This window comes from Jaculus jaculus, chromosome X, assembly GCF_020740685.1.
Source record: "Jaculus jaculus isolate mJacJac1 chromosome X, mJacJac1.mat.Y.cur, whole genome shotgun sequence".
NCBI classification, from domain to species: domain Eukaryota; kingdom Metazoa; phylum Chordata; class Mammalia; order Rodentia; family Dipodidae; genus Jaculus; species Jaculus jaculus.
In genome coordinates, this window is record NC_059125.1 from 65,189,610 (window position 1) to 65,208,961 (window position 19,352).

A 19,352-nucleotide genomic window follows, 5' to 3' on the forward strand; every position below is an offset into this window, starting at 1 on the left:
CATTAGTTCCTGAATCTCCATCAGCTGTGAATCTAGCATTCAGAACACCTAAGTTTATGGGGACACCTGAATCAAACCACCACACGTGCCAATGGTCATATAGAGACAGGCCTGGGACCCAGGTCTTTTTGTTGTTGTTGATGTTGTTTTCGAGGTAGGCTCTTGCTCTAGCCCAGGCTGACCTGGAATTCACTCTGTATTCTCAGGGTGGCCTTAAACTCACAGTAATCCTCCTACCTCTGCCTCCCGAGTGCTGGGATTAAAGACGTGCGCCACCACGCCTGGCCAGGTCTTTTGATACTCAATCAAATGTCCTTTTACGAACTCATGCTGTTTCTCCAGAGTATACTTTTGATTACTTACATTTTAATGTATCTGTTAATGAGATAGGAAACTCAGCCAGAATATATATCTGGGCATATTGAAAATATGTATGTATTTATGTACTTGAAGCATAAGGTTATAGGGCTGATAAATTAGCAAAATAAACAATCAGAGCAGATTTAAGTGTGGCCATTAGGACCTCAACAACTGAAATATTTTTCCCTCCACAAAGCTCATTATTCAATTTCGCTCAACTTGTAGAGTTTATTCAATTAGTGAGTTTCATATGTCTAAATCAAGGCATTTAAATGGACAGTTGGGGCTGGGGATGTAGCTCAGGCAGAGCGACTGTCTAGCATATGCAAGGCCCTGGGTTCAATCCTCAGCACCATGCAGACATGCTCACATACACACATTGTTCTTAAATAAAAAGTTATAGTATAACCTGAAGACAGGGTATGAATGTCCCATCACAACCCAAGGAAACTTTACCTAGCCCATATTCTATGGAGTCTGGATGATCCTCATCGCCTTCTTGGCTGACCTTCTGGAGATGCTGCAGATAGGCATCAGTGTGAAAGGAGGCCATCTCCTCCATGGACGCCACTTTGGGCTTCACTATCCTAATAATAGAGAAAACAAAGAAATAAATAAGAGTCAGATCCAGAGTAGGCCCTGGACACAGCAGCCAGCAGCCTGAGCAAAAACTACAACTCTCAACTTCTGGTTCATTCCAGTGAGCTGAAGCACTAAACATATTGTCTCCCTCCCGTGCACTATTCTTCTTTTTATTGAGGTAGGGTCTCACTCTAGCCCAGGCTGACCTGGAATTCACTACATAGTCTCAGGGTGGCCTTGAACTCATGGCGATCCTCCTACCTCTGCCTCCCGAGTGCTGGGACTAAGGGCATGCACCACCACACCCGGCTTTCCAGTGCATTATTCTGCCTTCACTTCCTCCCATCCTACAGTGATGATTCCATCTACTAGTAAGAGGAAAGAGGACAGAATAATTACCCCCCCACCCTCTCTCTCTCTCTCTCTCTCTCTCTCTCTCTCTCTCTCTCTATATATATATATATATATAGATATAGATATAGATATAGATATAGATATAGATATAGATATATATAGATATATATATATATTATATATATATCTATATATATATATATATATATATAATAGTTTTTTCTTTATGAGAGAGGGAGAGGGAGAGGGAGAGAATATGGGCACACGATGGCCTCTAACCATTGCAAATGAACTCCAGAGAACTCCAGATGCATGCGCCACCATGTGCATCTGGCTTTCATGGATTCTGGGGAATTGAAGCTGGGTCCTTAGACTTCACAGGCAAACACATTAGCTGCTAAGCCATCTCTGCAGCCCCCCAGAATATTTATATTTAAGATAAACAAATACTCAGGGATTGGGTTAGGGTGATGGCTTAGTGGGTAAGAGTACTTGTTGTCCAAGCCTGAGAACTTGAATTTGATCCCCAACAGCTCAGTGGTTAAGGTGCTTGCTTGCAAACCCTGACAACCTGGGTTTGATTCCCCAGTATCAATGTAAGCCAGATGCACAAAGTGGTGTGTATGTCTGCAGTAGAAAGAGGCTCTGACATACCCATTCACTCTCTGTACAAATAAATAAAAATATTTTTACAAGGCCAGCATGTCTGTACCCCAACACTAAGGGAGGCAGAGACAGGACTGCTGGTGTTCACTGGTTAATCAGTCTAACCAGAAAATAGCATGAGCTCCAACTTCAGCCTGAGACCCTACCCTGCTGTGTCTTCTCATGTGTATGCAGAGCATACACACTTGCACACACACACACAAAAACAACAAAAAAAAAAAAACAATAACCAGGGATCAGAGTCCTTGGTTTAGCTACATAGAATTCAGTAACTCAACAAACTATATGAGCTGAACAATAATGATAAGGCAGATGGAAGGAAAATTTTCAGTACCTGAGGCCCAAAGGGAGCATCTGGAGCTGATGAGCTATATACATAAACTTTACTTTAGGAGTTACAACTTTCATAGCAAACCAGTGGGCAGAGGTATTTTCGTATCTGAATCAGTTGCTAATTGGACCATATAATCCTATGTTAGATGTTTATTTACTTATGGTTTTGGTGCTGGGATCAAACCTGCAGCCTTGTGTATGCTTTACACATGCTCTACCTCTGAGCTACACCCCAGGTCCTTATATCTTTCTTTTAATAACAGCAGGATTATCATATACTTGGAATTTGGAGCAATGGAACTAGATCCTGTCTAATTCTACTCACTAGCTCTACAACTTAGGTAAATTGTTTATTCTGTACCTTAGTTTTCTTATTTGGAAAACAGGGAAACTTATTGCATATGCTTCTGGGCTAAAGGATAACACATACAAACATTCTTTGTGGATAACTATTATTAATATCAAAGTATAAAAAGATGGAATTTGGGTTGGCAATGTGGCTCAGCTAATACATGCCTAGCATTTACAAGGCCTTAGGATCAATTCCTAATACTGCAAATATATATACAATAAATGTAATGTAGAATATTGTGTCATACGCCTGTAATCATAGCACCTGGGAGGCAGAAGCAGAAGGATCATGAATTTGAGGCCAACCTAGAATACATAGCAAGTTTCAGTACAGACTGGTCTATATGAAACCCTGTCTCCAAAAACTGAACTCAAGTATAAGTATATAAAATATAAACATTCTATACTTGGTCCCTCATATCTGCCTATCAGAAGGAAAAGGAGTTTGAACTGGTCCTTCACTGAGAACCTCTATTCCTCATTGACAAAAAAGGAGTGAGTGAGAAAATAAAAGGAGCAAGTCTACATAGGAGTTACAGCTCTAACTTCTACCTATTTCCTTTCCTGGATCCTGCTACCCTTATGTTCTCTAGTCCTGACCATTGAAAGGGTAGTCCACAAGCATTAGCATTCCCTGGGAGTGTTAGAAAGGTAGAGAAGCAGCCTCATCCCAGGCCCGATGAGTTTGTACTTTAAAAAGGTGTATTTTAACAAGAAAATTCAGATGCACTTTCAAGTTGAAAAGGCACCAGTCTAGGCCACAGAAAGGTAGTCAATGTTTGTTTTTTTTTTTTTTTTCCCCTGAATGGGAGCACAGCCATGAGTTTATTGTGAATTAATTTAATGACATGAGCAACTGTCATAACCGAGGTGGTCAGAAAAAAATCCTGTAGTTCGGATTAAAAACTTAAATACATAGCTAAAATCCAAGGATCCTTGCTTCTTATTCAAATGTTTGTGTTATGCCATCAAAGGCAAAAAAAAAAATCAATTACAATAAAAATCCATAGTTTCTTGAACTATTTTTCCCAGTCCTAATAGCTCCATTTTATATCACCTTCCCATTTATATTGCTAACTGTAAAAGTTAAAAAAAAAAACTGGACTGGAGAAACAGCTCAGTGGTTAAAGTGCTTGTTTGCAAAGCCTAACAACCTGGGTTTGAATCCGCAGTACCCATGTAAAGCCAGAAGCACAAAGTGGTGTGTGCATCTGAAGTTTGTTTGTAGTGGCTGGAGGCCCTGGTGTGCCCATTCTCTCTGTTGGTCTCTTGTCTATCTCTTTCCATTTGCAATAAGTAAAAAATAATTTAAAAAAGAAAAAAATACCTATATCTTCTCTGCTTATCAGCAAGGAAACTGTCTTTGTTTTAATGTGATATCTTGTTGAAATTAAGTATTTTTAAATATTAAAACATTATTTTGTGGTACTAGGGATTAAACCTACAACCTTGTGCATGCTAGGCAAATACTCTCCCACTGAATCATAACCCAAGACTCCCTTTAAATTCCTTTCTTAAAAAAAAGAATATTTATTTGTAAAGAGGGAGCGAAAGAAAGGAGGGAGGAAGGAGAAAAGAGAGAGAGAGAGAGAGCAAGAGTACATGGGTATGCCAGGGCCTTTTACCACTGCACATGATCTCCACATACATGTGCCACATTGTACATCTGGCTTTATGTGAGTACTGGAGAATTAAAGCCAGGTCAGCAAGCTTTACAAAAAAGTGCCTTTAACCACTGAGATACCTCCCCATTCCCTAAATTTCTTCAAAAAATTTTTTGTTTATTTTTATTTATTTATTTGAGAACGAGAGACAGAGAGAGAAAGAGGCAGAGAGAGAGAAAGAGAGAATGGGTATGCCAGGGCATCCAGCCATGGCAAACAAACTCTATATGCGTGCTCCCCCTTGTGCACCTGGCTAACGTGCGTCCTGTGGAATCGAGCCTCAAACCAGGGTCCTTAGGCTTCACAGGCAAGCACTTAACCGCTAAGCCATCTCTCCAGCCCCCCTAAATTTCTTTTAATTTTGAGGTAGAGTCTGGCTAAGTTGTCCATACTGGTCTTGAACTTGCTCTGTAGCTCAGGCAGGCCTTGAATTTGTAATCCTACTGCCTCATCCTGCCAAGTAGCTGGAATTATAATACAGTGCCACAAAGCACAGCAAAATATTAGACTACATTAATAAAAAGCAAGTACTTATGTTAACAGACATGTGTTAAATGAATGAAAAGATTTCCTGAATACTAAGAATTAAATCTGAAAGCATATATCACACTGCCTCTGAGAGATAACTGATGAGTGGCAATGTAGCCACTAACCCATTTGACTAGGAAATGCTGTAAGAAATCGTTAGGTCATATGGAAGATCCATACTAGTTGCACTTTACAATGACTGTAAATACAGAATTGGCAGTGATGTTGTTGTCGTTCATGGAAGCACTTAGCACCCCCCTCTAGTTCTGCCTTAATAATTTGTTTCATTATTGCGTTTTCTCCAGGTTTACCCATTTAAAGTTTGATGGTGATGGTGACATGCCTGAACATTTTCAAGTTGAACCTACCTCCTCATATCTAGCTTTGGGGGAAAAAAAGCAAAACAAAACAAAGACAAAAGTTCAATACAAGACAAAACCGGTACACTTCCCCTGCTTAACGCCTTTAGCACACAAAACTCTCCATAAAGCATCCAGCAATAAAATTGTATTTCTAATGGATAGTAACTGTTTCATATATTTTTCAAGTTTTCTCAATCCTTCAAAAGTTTTACCTGAGTTACAGGTAGATTACAAACACTACAAATACTCCCACAAAAGCTTTATTTTCCGCCTTAAGTACCATTCCCTCCCTAATTAACCCTACTAAAAAGCAGGCCATTAAAGCTATTGACCCCAGGAAAAGATCAGAAAAGACAACTTACCTCATTTGTTTATGCAGTGCATAAGCTTCGATCAGAGAATGTACCATGCTGGCCTAAAAACATCAGCATAAAAAGAATAGTCTCTTAAAAGTTAAATTTACGGAAACTCCACCACCATCATCCTGAATAAAGTAACTGTTTTATCTCGCCTCCTCCCTTCAGCTACTTAAGTTCGGATACAGTTGAGATAATACAGATACAAAGTATCAAAATTGCCAAGACTTGAGCTGCCCGGCCTCACACAGGTAATGGAATTACTTTTCGACAGCAGCTTCTTTTCCTCGACTTTTCTTCAATGACCCCTTAGTAAAGAAACTCCATTCTGCTCTGTAGCATCCCCTGCCCTTCGCCGACCCTCACTCCACTTCCAAAGGTCCCTTGGATGCCCTGCTGCGCTCCCTATAGGTAAGGGACCACTTCATCCTCAAACTGTTTTAGACGCCTTATACTGCTAGTTACATTTCTTTTGAAGCTAACCCCCAGTTCAGTCTCCTCTCTGCTTCCTAAAGCGCTCCTGTTCGCTCCCCACCCCCATCCCCAAAGCCCACGGTCTTTCATCCAGACCTCTCTCACCCGTTTAGGGATCTTGGCCAGGGAGTCGCACTTGCTGACATACTCAGGACTGTAAATGTAGACCGGGGGCAACAACTCCATGTTCCACGTCCAACCACAGCCTGGACCCTATCTTTTTCGGACTCAGCCTGGGCTCTAGTTCCTGCTCCTCAGAACGACGGTAGCGGTGCTCCCTGGTCAACATTCCCTCTTACGCCGGAGACACTGTCCCCGCTCCCCATCCAGTTGAGGGAATGGATGGGCTCTCTCTGACTACAGACCTTCATTTAATGACCTTAGTTCACAAAAGGGGCTTGGCAGATAGCTGCCAAATAGCTACCAATTAGGATCGATTTTTTTTTTTTTTAAATGGCACAAGTACTACGGTCAAAACTAACCAGCCTTGTTGCCCTACGGGGCCATTTGAAATGAGGTCAGACCTGACTCAGAGCATGCTGGGAGATGTAGTTTTTAGGAATATGGGTAACGGAAGAGCAGCGGCTAAACACTAAAAATAGCCGTGAATTTGAGTTTTGGCGCTAAAAGGGAGCCTCAACTTTTTATGGCTTCAGTCTGAAAATGTAATCATTTCACGGTGTGTATAAACACAGTATAGATTCAGTAGTTTCGTAGAGCCCAACACCTCCCGGCTTCATTAGCTTCCTATACCAAAGACTGGCTTTGGTACAGTGGGGGATTGGTTAATGACACAAATGGCTTGAAAAACAATAAATTCTGTGCAACAACTTTAGTTCATTGCTTTTCATCAGTGTCCGTGTAAGAGTTAACAAGCGTAATAATAATTTATTCTGGCAAATCGGATATCATTTTCTCCAAACCGTCTGATATGGTGGAAATTACTTAGTAGTTTCTAATCAAACAATAATATCAAATGTACTTCTTGAACATTCATGTGATAGGAAGGATGAAAGATGTTTTAAGTGGGGTTGGAAGCACCAGCGCTTCCTTTCTCTTGCTTCTGCAGCTAAACAAGGATGAAGAAGGTATTTTAGGTTTGGTGTACAGGTTATTAATGTGTCCAAAGGCGATTTTAGAATAACCACCAGATTTTCAGGTTCCTGGATGCCTCCCTGATCTATGCCAAGCTGGCCAATATCCAGGCCTCTCATTCTCACACCATCCTGAACTGACCACTAATGCCTCTGAGATAAGTTCTAAGACATACCTTAAATGCACCCATTTTTCTACCAGTACACAGCACGACCCTAGGCTGGCTACTATCATTTCTGGTCTGACTTTTCAGCAATATTACTGCTGGAAACATTTCCCCTAGGGTGATGAAAACACATGACTTCTCCCCAGATATGACACAGACAAACCTGTGATGACTCCCAGAAGTTGTGTCCCTGGTCAGAGAATCTCCAGCACACTATAGCACCTGTAGGAACAAATATCCATCTGGTCTATCTTTCTTCTCTTGGTGCCATACAAACCATTCTCTGCAACACCAGAGTGAATACACACACACACACACACACACACACACACACACACACACATATAAATTGTATGTCAGTTGTGGTGGTCTATACTTTTAATCCCAGCACTAGGGACTAGGGAGGCTGAAGTAAGAAGACCACCATGAGTTCAAGGCCAGCCTGGGTTACAGAGTGAATTCCAGGTCTGCCTTGATTAGATAGAATGAGACCCTGCCAAAAACAAAAAGCTAAAGTAAATTGGATCATGCTATTAAGACCTGAATCACACAATAGCGAGCATCTTTGAACTGGGGAAAAAGGTAAATTTTGAGATTCCTGATTGTGGGTACTTGGAGGAGAAAAGGATTCCGAGAAGGATAAAAAAGCAACAACTGGGCTGGCGAGATAGATCAGCAGTTAAGGTATTTGCTTGCAAAGCCTAAAGACCCAGGTTTGATTCCCTAGTACCCACATAAAGCCAGATGCACAAAGTGGCCAATGTGTCTGGAGTTCGATTGCTGCAGCTAGAGGCCTTGGTGTCCCCATTCTCTCTGTCCCTCTTCTATGTCTCTCTGCTTGCAAATAAATAAACTATTTTTATAAAAAGCAACAAATAGCCGGGCGTGGTGGCGCATGCCTTTAATCCCAGCACTCGGGAGGCAGAGGTAGGAGGATCGCCATGAGTTCAAGGCCACCCTGAGACTACAGAGTTAATTCCAGGTTAGCCTGGACAAGAGTGAGACCCTACCTCGAAAAACCAAAAAAAAAAAAGCAACAAATGGCTTGGAACAAATGTAGTAGTATATATTTCCAAAAATCAGAGGAGGGCTGAAGAGATGGTTTGGCGGTTAAGTGCTTGCCTGTGAAGCCTAAGGACCCCAGTTCAAGGCTCTAATCCCCAGGACCCAAGTAAGCCAGATGCACAAGGGGGCACACACGTCTGGAGTTTGTTTGCAGTGGCTGGAGGCCCTGGCGCGCCCATTCTCTCTCTCTCTCTCCCTCTCTCTCTCTCTGCCTCTTTCTCTGTCTGTCTGTCGCTCTCAAATAAATAAATAAACATGAACAAAAAATTTAAAATAAAATCAGAGGAGATGAGATACTATACATGTCTTGTGCAAAAATGGCCCTGAATCCCTTTGCCCATTCGAGACTTAATGGTTTTCTATGGGAGGAGAAACAGAAGATAGGAGAGGATACCAAACAGTGAGGGGTTAAAAAGTGAAGCCCAGGGCTGGAGAGATGGCTTAGTGGTTAAGCGCTTGCCTGTGAAGCCTAAGGACCTCGGTTCGAGGCTCGGTTCCCCAGGTCCCACGTTAGCCAGATGCACAAGGGGGCACACGCGTCTGGAGTTCGTTTGCAGAGGCTGGAAGCCCTGGCGTGCCCATTCTCTCTCTCCCTCTATCTGTCTTTCTCTGTGTGTCTGTCGCTCTCAAATAAATAAATAAATAAATAAAATTTAAAAAAAGTGAAGCCCAGGCTCAGTGGTACAAAGCTAGCATGTTGTGGTAGTTTGAATGTATGTCCCCCATAGACTCGGGTGTTTGCTTTTTCTCAATTTTTATTAACATTTTCCATGATTATAAAAAATATCCCATGGTAATACCCTCCCTTCCCCCCCCTACTTTTCCCTTTGACATTCCATTCTCCATCATATCCCCTCCCCATCTCAATCAGTCTCTCTTTTATTTTGATGACTCAGGTGTTTTATTAAAGCTTGTAACTTGGGTCTCCAGCCACCTGGCTGATGGAGGTATGTTTAGGGGTGGATCTGAGTTCCACCATAAAGATAGGATGAGAGGTCTGAGCTCTGACTGGCTCCCTGATTGCTGCTCTTTTTTGCTGTTTGCCAGCTGGTGATGGTTTCTCTTTGCTTGGCTTCTTCTGTCATTCATGGGATTTCCCCTGGACGTGTAAACTTGAAATAAATCCCATTTCTCCCCCCCCCCAAAAAAAAGTGAAGCCCAGAAAGACAAATGTCACATGTTCTCTATCATATGTGGAGTGTAGCTACAAATGATTGGACTTCTAAATGAGTAGGAAAACAACCCAGTAAGCTAGAAAGGAGATAGAAAGGGAGGGAGGGGGAGTTAATAGGATGGTATTGTATGTATGTACATAGAATAACAGATTAATGAGGCTTAAAAGGCCTAAGTGAGGTCAGGGGAAGAGACTGAGTAAAGGAAAGGTGGAGGGAGGGCTAATCAAAATCTAAAAGGATATAAACAAGTCATGTGGAAATCTACTTTTTTGGACAATGGAACACGCAGAAGCCATAGATTTGTAATAGAAAATTTTCAGTGCCAGGGATGGGATACCTTCCAGTGAGCTGTTGGCCAGGGAGGCCACTGATACCCCCAAAATATTGCAGGCCATTGCCAAGGCCCTCGGTTTCCCACTAAGAATAGGTGGTAAGACTCTATTGATGAAGACTCCACATACTGCGGCTGCAAGGTCACTGAGAAATCCTGCTGGAGCTGAGCTAAAAACCTCCTCCATGTAGACCAGTTGACAGAAAGTTGGTAGTCATGAGCCCTAGGGGTGTAATGTCTGCTGGTTTTTGGCTAAATGTATATGCCATGCTCACCAAACTGCCTAGTAAGCACTTTTCTTAATGTTTATACCCATATATTAATACTAGTTTTACTTTTGGATAAAGAAGCTTCTCTTTTCAGGCGACATGACTTAGAAGGCACCATGGAGCTGAGAAGAAGTGACAGAGTGCTCAGCATTAAAATATCTCTATCACACCTTCCAAGGCCAGGGTCCATTACGGAAGAGGCAGCGGAAAGAAGGTAAGAGTCAAAGGAAGAGTAAGACTCCTGACAATGTGCTCCTCCAGACACAAAATGGCCTGGATATCCATGACCTCACAGTGCCTGACACTACCTACACAAGACCATCATAATAGGAGGAAAACATCATGACATCAAGATAAGAGAGACTGATTGAGAGGGAGAGGGGATATGATGGAGAGTGTCATTTCAGAGGGGAAAGTTGGGGGAATTATGGAAGTTGTCAACAAAACATTTTAGAAAAAATTTTAGAAAAGTGAAGCCAACTTGAGTGTGGATTCCTCTTTGAATAAATGTGATTTTGAAAGAAGTTTGTCTATCAGCCCAAAAGGATATGGACCCAGAACTGCTTTTTGGATAAGAGAGACTTACATCTACAGAGTAGTCTGTGAGGCTGTACCAAAGCACTGAAAAGTAGAATCCTAACAATCAGGCACTGTGAGGAAATGAGACTAATTCTAGGCTTTCAAAGCTAGGCAGTTGCAGGAACAGTGCAGGATACAGACTGACCCAGTGACACCCTAAAATCTGAGCTCTAATCAGATGGCACAGAAATGGCTTATTTTGTGTGTTCCTTCAGCTCTAGTAAAAGCTGGACACTTCCTCAACAGATTGCTTTCCACTTGATGCCTCAACCCACTAACCCTTGTCTTCACATAGTCACTAATGTCCATTCTTCAAAGAGTATAGTTGTTATGAGAACTCTAGAGTCAGGGGCCATGGGTTCAAATCCCACATCAACTACTTTATCTTATTGGCCTTAGACAGTGGGCTTCAATTGTTTGCCTCTGTTCCTTCAACTGTAAGATGGGGTGCCAAAAACTATCTCAAATGTTGAAGGCAAAAATGGCCCATGCTAAGTTCCTACATAACAATGTCTAGCATTTAATAAACACTCAAAACACTCATTGTTTTAAGAGCCATCATGTCAAATATATTTAATATTTCTGGAAAGTTTTACCTTTTATCCTTAGTTTCAGCCAATGCTGCATGTGCATGCAATGTATACACACACACACACACACACACACACACACACACACACACACACACACACCATGAATGAAAGTAGGATGGGGATGAACTGGGAAGAGGTTTTTAGTAGGAGGGAGGGGAATAAGGGTAATTGCACGAGAGAAGATCAAAACATTATATACATGTATGCATGTAGCAGATGTAAAACAAACAAGTACTAGTGGTTTTAGGAGAAATCCTTAGTTTTGAGGCATCTATGACCTTGAAAGAAATAAGACTCCTGGTAGATGCAGGGTGACCCTATCATCAAAACTGGGACACTTTTAAGAGTGGCAGAGAGTGTTATTAATAATTATGCCAGGAAAACGAGTATAAATAGGGGCTATCTTGGGAAAACCAAGATTTTCAGCTACTTAAGATAATGAAGACTAAATGTCAAGAATACTGAATTCATCTCCACTGCATTACTGTAGAGATGAGGTTAAAAAAAAAAAAAAGGTGTGCTCACGATTCTGTGAACTATGGCTGAGAATGACAACTTTTGCTCCAACAGTCACTCAAATTCCCAGAATATAGTAAACCTAAATTGACTACTATGGAACTGTAGAGATTAGTCATCTTTTTGGGATAAGCCATCTTTTATAATAGAAATGGGTATGGAATAGTGTGGTGGTTTAATTCAGGTGTCTCCCATAAACGTAGGTATTCTGAATGCTAGTCTGATGGCAGCTGATAGCAATTGGAAATTAAAGCCTCCTGGAAGCAGTGTATTATTGGGGGAGGGCTTATGGGTGTTATAGCCAGTTTCCCCAAGCCAGTGTTTGGCACAGTCTCCTGTTGCTATTGTCCACCTAATGTTGGCCAGGGGTTGATGTCCACCCTCTGCTCATGCCATCATTTTCCCTGCCATTATGGAGCTTCCCCTTGAGCCTGTAAGCCAAAATAAACCTCTTTTTCCCATAAGCTGCTCTTGGTTGGGTGATTTCTACCAGCAATGCGAACCTGGCTGAAACAGTAAAGTGATACCTAGGAGTGGGATTGCTGCTAGACACCTGACTGTGTGGCTTTGGCCTTTTGTAGCGGATTTTCAAGAGGAATGTAGAAGGATATGAAACCTTGGTGTAAGAGACACCTTGCAGTTCTGTTTTAAGTACAGCTTGCTGGACTATTCTGGTCAGAGTTGAAAGACCTGAATGCAGTAAGAACTATGGACTGTGAGGTTTGGCTTATGAGGGTGAGAAAGAGCTTTGCCTGGACTGGGCTAGCAATTTGTGTGGGAAGCTTGCTGTTATGCCCATGTCCTGAGAAGTTGTGCAGGGTTACTTTGCATAGAAAAGAACTGGTGTGAGCAGAGGGATATGGTACAGAAAAAATGAAATCTTTGAGCCTAAACTGCTGCCCATTCATCTGCAAATTGAGAGATTTACAAATATTGAGATTGGGCCAGCTGACCTGCACTGAGGCAACAGGAAGAATGTAGACTCTTTTGAAGGGGCCTGAGTGCTCAAGGAATGTCCTGTTCTTTCAAAGTCTGCTTTACTCCCCCATGGATTAACAAACTGGCACCCTACCTGGTATTGTGTAACTGTGGGCTTACTCCATAGTGCACCCATTTACATCAACAAGGAGGGGCCATTGGGAGTTGGTAGGTCATGGATGAGCCTAAACAATGGTACCAAACTGCCTGTATTTGCTGAAAAGAAAACTAATAAATTAAATTAAAAAAAAAGAAATGCAGGAAAGAGAGGGACATTGAGTTTGCAACACGGTCTTGTGTTTTAGAAATGGTCATGGGTAATGTGAAGCACGTTTGCTGGATGTCTGCATGGAGACTCCATGGGGCCATGAGAATGAACCATGGATTGCAGTGGAGACCCAGTTAAGATGCCAGGACCACGAGATGGCTGCTAAGGAAAGCTGCCTGCCCCAATGAAGTTTTCCAGGACTATGAGTAGCCTAGCTGGAGGGGTGGAATTGGAACTCCAGAGACTTGTTGCTGGTTAGAATTAGAGACTTGTCACTGGCTAGAGTTGTTGGTCTTGCAGCTACAGAATTTGATATTTGCCCTGGTTGTTTTAAATCTTATATTGGTTGAATATTTCTTTGCTATGCCCAATGCCATCTTTTGCAGTGTGAATGTCATTATGGGTTTTGGGGGGATTTTTTGGAATTATGGGCCAGTTAAAAGGCCTTGGACTATGGGGATGTATGAACGTCATTGGAATGGATAAAAACTTTGGAGACTTTTAAAGTTGGACTGAATGCATTATATTTTATATCATGTATGGATATCAGTTTATGGGAGCCAGGGGCAGAATATGATGGTTTGATTCAGGTGTCCCCCATAAACTTGGGTGTTCTAAATGCTAGGTTCCCAGCTGATGGAGATTTGGGAATTAATGTCTCCTGTAGGCAGTGTATTGTTGGGAGTGGGCTTGTGGGTGTTATAGCCAGTTTCCCCAAGCCAGTGTTTGGCACACTCTCCTGTTGCTATGGTCCACCTTATGATGGCCAGGGGTGATGTTTATCCTTTGCTCATGCCATTGTTTACACTGCCATCATGGAGCTTCCCCCTCAAGCCTGTAAGCCAAAATAAACCTTTTTTTTTCCCACAAGCTGCTCTGGGTTGGGTGATTTCTACCAGCAATTCAAACCTGACTGCAACAATTGTAAGTATTATTATGAGAATAAACTGTTTTAAGTAGCATTTATACAAAATTGAAATGCTCAGTAGGGCTGTAGAGATGGTTTAGCATTTAAGGCGCTTGCCTGCAAAGCCTAAGGATCCATGTTTGACTCTCCAGATCCCATGTAAGCCAGATGCACAGGTGACACTGAGGATACTAAAAACACACTGAAGTAGAAATCCAGAAGCTGCTGTGAGCTCAACAATAAAGTAGTCTTAAAGTGCACTCACCAAGGTTCAGGGAATTTTGCAGAAGAGTGGGTAAAAATAATGTAAGGGCTACAGGGTGGACAGGAATATCAGAGACATTGACCCCAACAATGACTGACAGCTGCTCTCATAACCCTTAATTCACAATTCCATGGTGAATATCAGTAATCCCACTGAAAAGGGCTCTCAGTGGAGTGGGGGCAGGGAGGAGGGAAATGATGCTACCAATACATGATGTGTTCAAATAGTTTCTAATTAATAAAAGAAAATAAGCTTGCTTAAATTTAGTAAGCCTAGTTCAAGTACATAGTTGAACAATAAAACTGTGGATTTTTTAAGCCATGGCATGTAATACATAATGTATAATACACAATCTATACTTTTTTACATGGTTAATGAACTTTGAGTGTACTATATAATTACAGTACATAATATCATGAAATACTTCCAATTCCAAAACACATGCAAGATTCTATGTACTGACACCAGACATTATTTACTTGGAAATTCTTGTTCTTTATTTTCAAAACATAAGTGCTTTTTAAAAAGTACAGAATGCCTTTTCTGCATCACTCTGAAGAGAAGTGGCTCTGAACATTAAACACCGCTGTCTAAGGATCACAAGGACAGCCAATACCAGTGTCAGTGCAGGTAGACAAGTACAGGAAGGAGTGCTGCCTTCACCTGTGGTGCTCCAGATGTGCTTCTTGTGTCTGGGGCACATTTACAGGCAGAGAAATGGCACACAGTTTCAGAACAGGTTATACATTCCCTTCTAAAATGACTAGAAAATCATAATCAGAAAGCTATTTACTGTGTGTTTCCAGCTACGAGAGATGTATTGAAAAAGGGAGCCATCTTCTCTTTGCATCCACCATTTGTTTTCTGTCACCCTACTGCAAGGACTTATTAAATGTACACATAAGACTTTCTGTTACTGGTTTCATGAGAAGTGTTTAGAGTCCATTATCCCTACCAAGTCCATTGGTGTTCTTGGAGAAAACCTCTAAAAATCTGAGGGAAAGAAGGGGATGGCAGTAGGAAATGATCTGAGTACAAACAGGGAACCTGACCATGTCTTTACCAACAAATCAGAGGAAGGAAAATTGGTAGAACTCTTGGCTAAGCATGGCTGCATATACATGGGATCAGAGAAGAGGGCTGAAGGATTGTTTGATCATTCTTTGTGTTTGAGTTTGAGGACAGTTACAACCCTCTCTAATACACATACTTTTTAAAAATTATTGGGACACAGTCTAATACCTGAGGCTTGCCTAGTTCTCACTACATAGTCCAGGCTACCCTTGAATTCATGATCCTCCTGCCTTAAGTTCCCTACTGTTGGTATTATAAGGATGCATCACCAGACCTGGTTTTGCAACATTCTTACTTACATGGTTACTCAGTCCTTCAAATGTTCATACGGATAGGTATACAGACATGTCAAAACTACTTATATATCATTTCACTACTTAGATCCATACAGGTGTTTATAAGAAACAAATTGGCACAGAACAAATACTAAAATATTCAGGGATATGAATACCAGAATTAGGAAGTTAAAATGTAATTGGAAGAGTTTAAGAATAAATGCAACAGGGCAAGGGGTTGGATGGATATGGTGGAAAGTGAGTATATAAGTGAGGCAGAGACCAAAACACAGGAAAAGAGGGCTAGTAGAGCAGTCAGACTGGGCTGCTGGACTCCTCTTTGGCCCAGACACTCTGCACTGTGGGCAACTCCCCTCATCAGAGGCAAGGATACATTGTACAATGCTGTCTTCAGGGAACCAACCCACCTCTAATACCTCTTAGCTCCCTGAATATAAGACACTACCCATGTATCTTTTTTCCCTCCATCTCTGGAATTAGGCTCCTTGATCCATTTCTCTGGGTTATTCCACATGTTCTTACATATGTCTCTCAGCAGCAGCAATGTTCATAAAATGTGATTTCAAGCATTAACAGAGAAATTTTTAGTTATATATGTTGAGTTTGCATTTTTTTAAATATTTCACCAAAGTGGGCACTGTGGGCAGATAAAAAAGGACAGCAGAAGAGACAATAAGTCTATACAGAAACTATTTCACCACTCAGAGTAAGGCAACCTGTGAGTAAGGAAGGAAACCATGATATATCTGGTGTTCTCTTTTTCTGAGGCACTTTACAGCAGCATAAACTTGAACAATTTAGAGTCAAGTCTCTTGAAGTAATGACCCAAATCACCCACACTACTCATATTACACAACAAAACCACATATACAAAAAAAAAGCTTTAGGAATAAGTTATAAATAATACCTTCTCCCCAAACAGGGGTTATAAAACTAAGTTGGTAGCACATCTACAGAATAAAAACACAGGCAGTACAGGCAGTAATTGACAGCCCGGTGGAACCTACATACATTGCAGGTCAGAGTCCAGGTAAGGGTTCTGTTCTAAAGCAGAGAGATTATCAGAAAACTCCTCTCTTCTTGGGAGTATGGGGTAGGAAAGGGGGCATTGGGGATTAGGCATTAACATTTCAGTTCCATGCACAATCAGCTGAGGCACACACCAGCTGCTGGAAGGATCCCCACACACCAGGACCTGATGCCTTCACTGCATAGCACAGAGGCTGTGTGGCAGAAACTCCTGCACGTATGTGGCAGCTGCCTTGGAGAGGTAGGTCATGGTGCCAAACCTGCCACTTGGTGCACTGTCATACAGAAGAGTACAGATACCAGAGGCCGGATCCTTTGCCAACATGATATCATCTGCGCCAAGGGTTTTCTGTTTGGTTTTGAAGGGTAGGAAAACACAGGGGAAAGGAAAAGTTACCAATCTTACTAAAGAAATCTCTGATGAGTATAACTTAGCATCCTCCCCATCACCAATTAGTTGGCTCCTATGGTTTTGAGTCAGGAAGAGATCACAAAAAGAGTTACACCCAGAAGGATGAAAATGAGTTCCTATACATACATTTGTCATTAGACCTCCAAATTCAAAAAGACTGCTTTCCAACGCTAGGATCTATGCTTACAATGAATCAGATTTTCTTATACATGGACTGATAACAATCCAAAACATTTAAAACTAGGACTGTTCTAGGAAATCCTGGATACTTTGCTTTTGCTTTCCCAGTGGCTAAGAGAGTGAAATGTCTATTATAGGTTTTCAATTTTTTCCTGTGGACAACCTACATGCCTTTCACTTTGTGTTCCCACTCAATCCAGCCAGAACTTGGAACACTTTCCATAAACAGTTTGTATTTCTGGTTTTTTTTTTTTCAAAGAGAGATAGAAAAGGGACAGACAGAGAGAATGGGTACACCAGGGCCTCCCACCACTGCAAATGGACTCCAGATGCATACACCACTTTGTGCATCTGGCTTTATGTGGGTCCTGGGGAATTGAACTTGGGTTATTAGGCTTTGTAGGCAAGCCCAGCTGCTGAACCATCTCTCTAGCCCATAGGTTTTATTTCTAATGCAGTTAATTTCCTGGAAGATTTTTTCAAGGAAATAAAAAGAAGTTGAAGTGGCAGTTTCATTTTAATATTTTCCCATAGATAAGTAGCAAAAGCAAGAAAAACTAGAAACAAATTTTCTTTTTCCTTAATAGTCTTAGAAGGGTATTTTACCAATAGTTCCCATTAAATCCTTAAAGCTTTATTGTGACCAGAAATTGGAAATATATGCAAATGCTATGCTTCAGGGCTTTTCACAGAAAAGCAAAATACCTCTTGAATTCCTGGCAATTTTGCTACCAAAAAAAATCACAAAAATCCCACAAAACACATGGGATGGAGGAGAATGCAGATGAAAAGAGGCTGGATTTGATCAGTGTGTGCTGTATGCATTTATGAAAATATCACACTGAAGTCCATTAATATTCATAAATAGTCTAGAGGTGTATGTTAGACATAGGTTACTTGCTTACTATGCAGTAGGCCTGATTCCATCCCTACACAATCAACCAGCCAACATATATAATCTGTAATAAAAATAAAGATAAATGTACATGGAGACATATGTTATCTTATAGCCTACTTGTTTTGCAACAAAGCTCAGAGCTACTAAAACATGGGGCCTAGAAAAGAACTACAAAGACAAGGGTACAAAAAAGTGACACCCATGGGGCTAGAGAGATGACTCAGCAGTCAAGGTGCTTGCCTGCAGGGTCTGACAACCAAGCTCGATTCTCCTATGCCCATGTGGAGCCAGATGCACAGAGTGGTAGTACATGCATCTAGGGTTCATTTACAGTGGCTGGTGGCTTTGGTATCCCATTCTCTCTGTCAGTCTGTCTTCTCTCTCTGCTTGCAAATAACTAAATATAAAAAAAGAAAGTGACTCCAGGTTTGTGAGGACCTTAGGATATAGTCAATTTAATGTCAAACATTCTTTGAAAAATCTATATGTTTACCTATGTAAGTTTTTTTTTTTTTTTTTTTTTTTGTGACAGGGTCTCACATAGCTCCTGCTGTCTTCCCAGTCACTATATAGTTGAGGCTTGCCTTGAACTCTTGATTCCCCTACCTCTACCTCCTGAGTGCCATAATTACAGATGGGTACCACCCCACCCAGATACCTACCTGTTCTTGAAGAAACAGATCATTAGCAATATGCACAATTTTCTCCACAGCAATGATGCTTCCAATGCTATGAATTTCAATATCTGCCAGCATAGTGAGAACCAGGATGGCTTCAACCAGAAGCTGTCGGTACTCAGGCTGAGGCACACGATTCAGGACAGACTCCACATGCACAGAGAATTTAATCTCTCCTGGAGTCATCTGTGACACAAATGAAAGTAAATCAGTTCCTAGGATCCCACTGCCCAAGGACATCAATCTCTGTCTCTGAAAAGTAGTAAAATCACTGTAGTGGTAAGCATGTCTTCAGCCCCTTTAATGGAACAGCATAAACTGCTTCACTCTTTTTGCAATGCATAACAAGAGTCATAAAAGTGTCAATACTGTCTAACCCATAATCCTATTTCTGGGGGTTTGTCTTAAGAAAATATTTCAAAGAAGAAAAAAGGTCTATGTGCAAGTGTTTATAGTAGCATCAATCACAGGTATAAAACTAGAGGTAACCTAAACATGGGAATTAATGCATAAATAACAGATAATAGCTTCATGAGTCTTTATGGATAC

General features: G+C 41.3%; 2 protein-coding genes across 6 annotated transcripts in view; both read right to left on the reverse strand.

Moving 5' to 3' along the window:
* The window catches only part of LOC101597314 (histone deacetylase 8), a 318,694-nt gene extending 312,176 nt beyond the window's left edge, over positions 1–6,518 (reverse strand). Inside the window, exons 1-3 of one of the 2 annotated variants that reach the window (XM_045140944.1) lie at positions 6,127–6,518; positions 5,563–5,615; positions 817–947 (exon numbers count right to left, since the gene is read on the reverse strand). In XM_045140944.1, the coding sequence (XP_044996879.1) occupies positions 817–947; positions 5,563–5,615; positions 6,127–6,216 (274 nt within the window). In that variant the 5' untranslated portion in view covers positions 6,217–6,518. The remainder of the gene's footprint in view (positions 1–816; positions 948–5,562; positions 5,616–6,126) is intronic. The other variant, XM_045140945.1, reaches the window with a different exon arrangement.
* An 8,193-nt stretch (positions 6,519–14,711) lies between these two features.
* Positions 14,712–19,352, reverse strand: part of Phka1 (phosphorylase kinase regulatory subunit alpha 1) — a 124,476-nt gene continuing 119,835 nt past the window's right edge. For all 4 annotated transcript variants that reach the window (XM_045140046.1, XM_004660934.2, XM_004660933.2 and 1 more), the window contains 2 exons: positions 18,789–18,989; positions 14,712–16,985 (listed from right to left, as the gene is read on the reverse strand). In XM_045140046.1, coding sequence (XP_044995981.1) covers positions 16,812–16,985; positions 18,789–18,989 — 375 coding nt within the window. In that variant the 3' untranslated portion in view covers positions 14,712–16,811. The remainder of the gene's footprint in view (positions 16,986–18,788; positions 18,990–19,352) is intronic.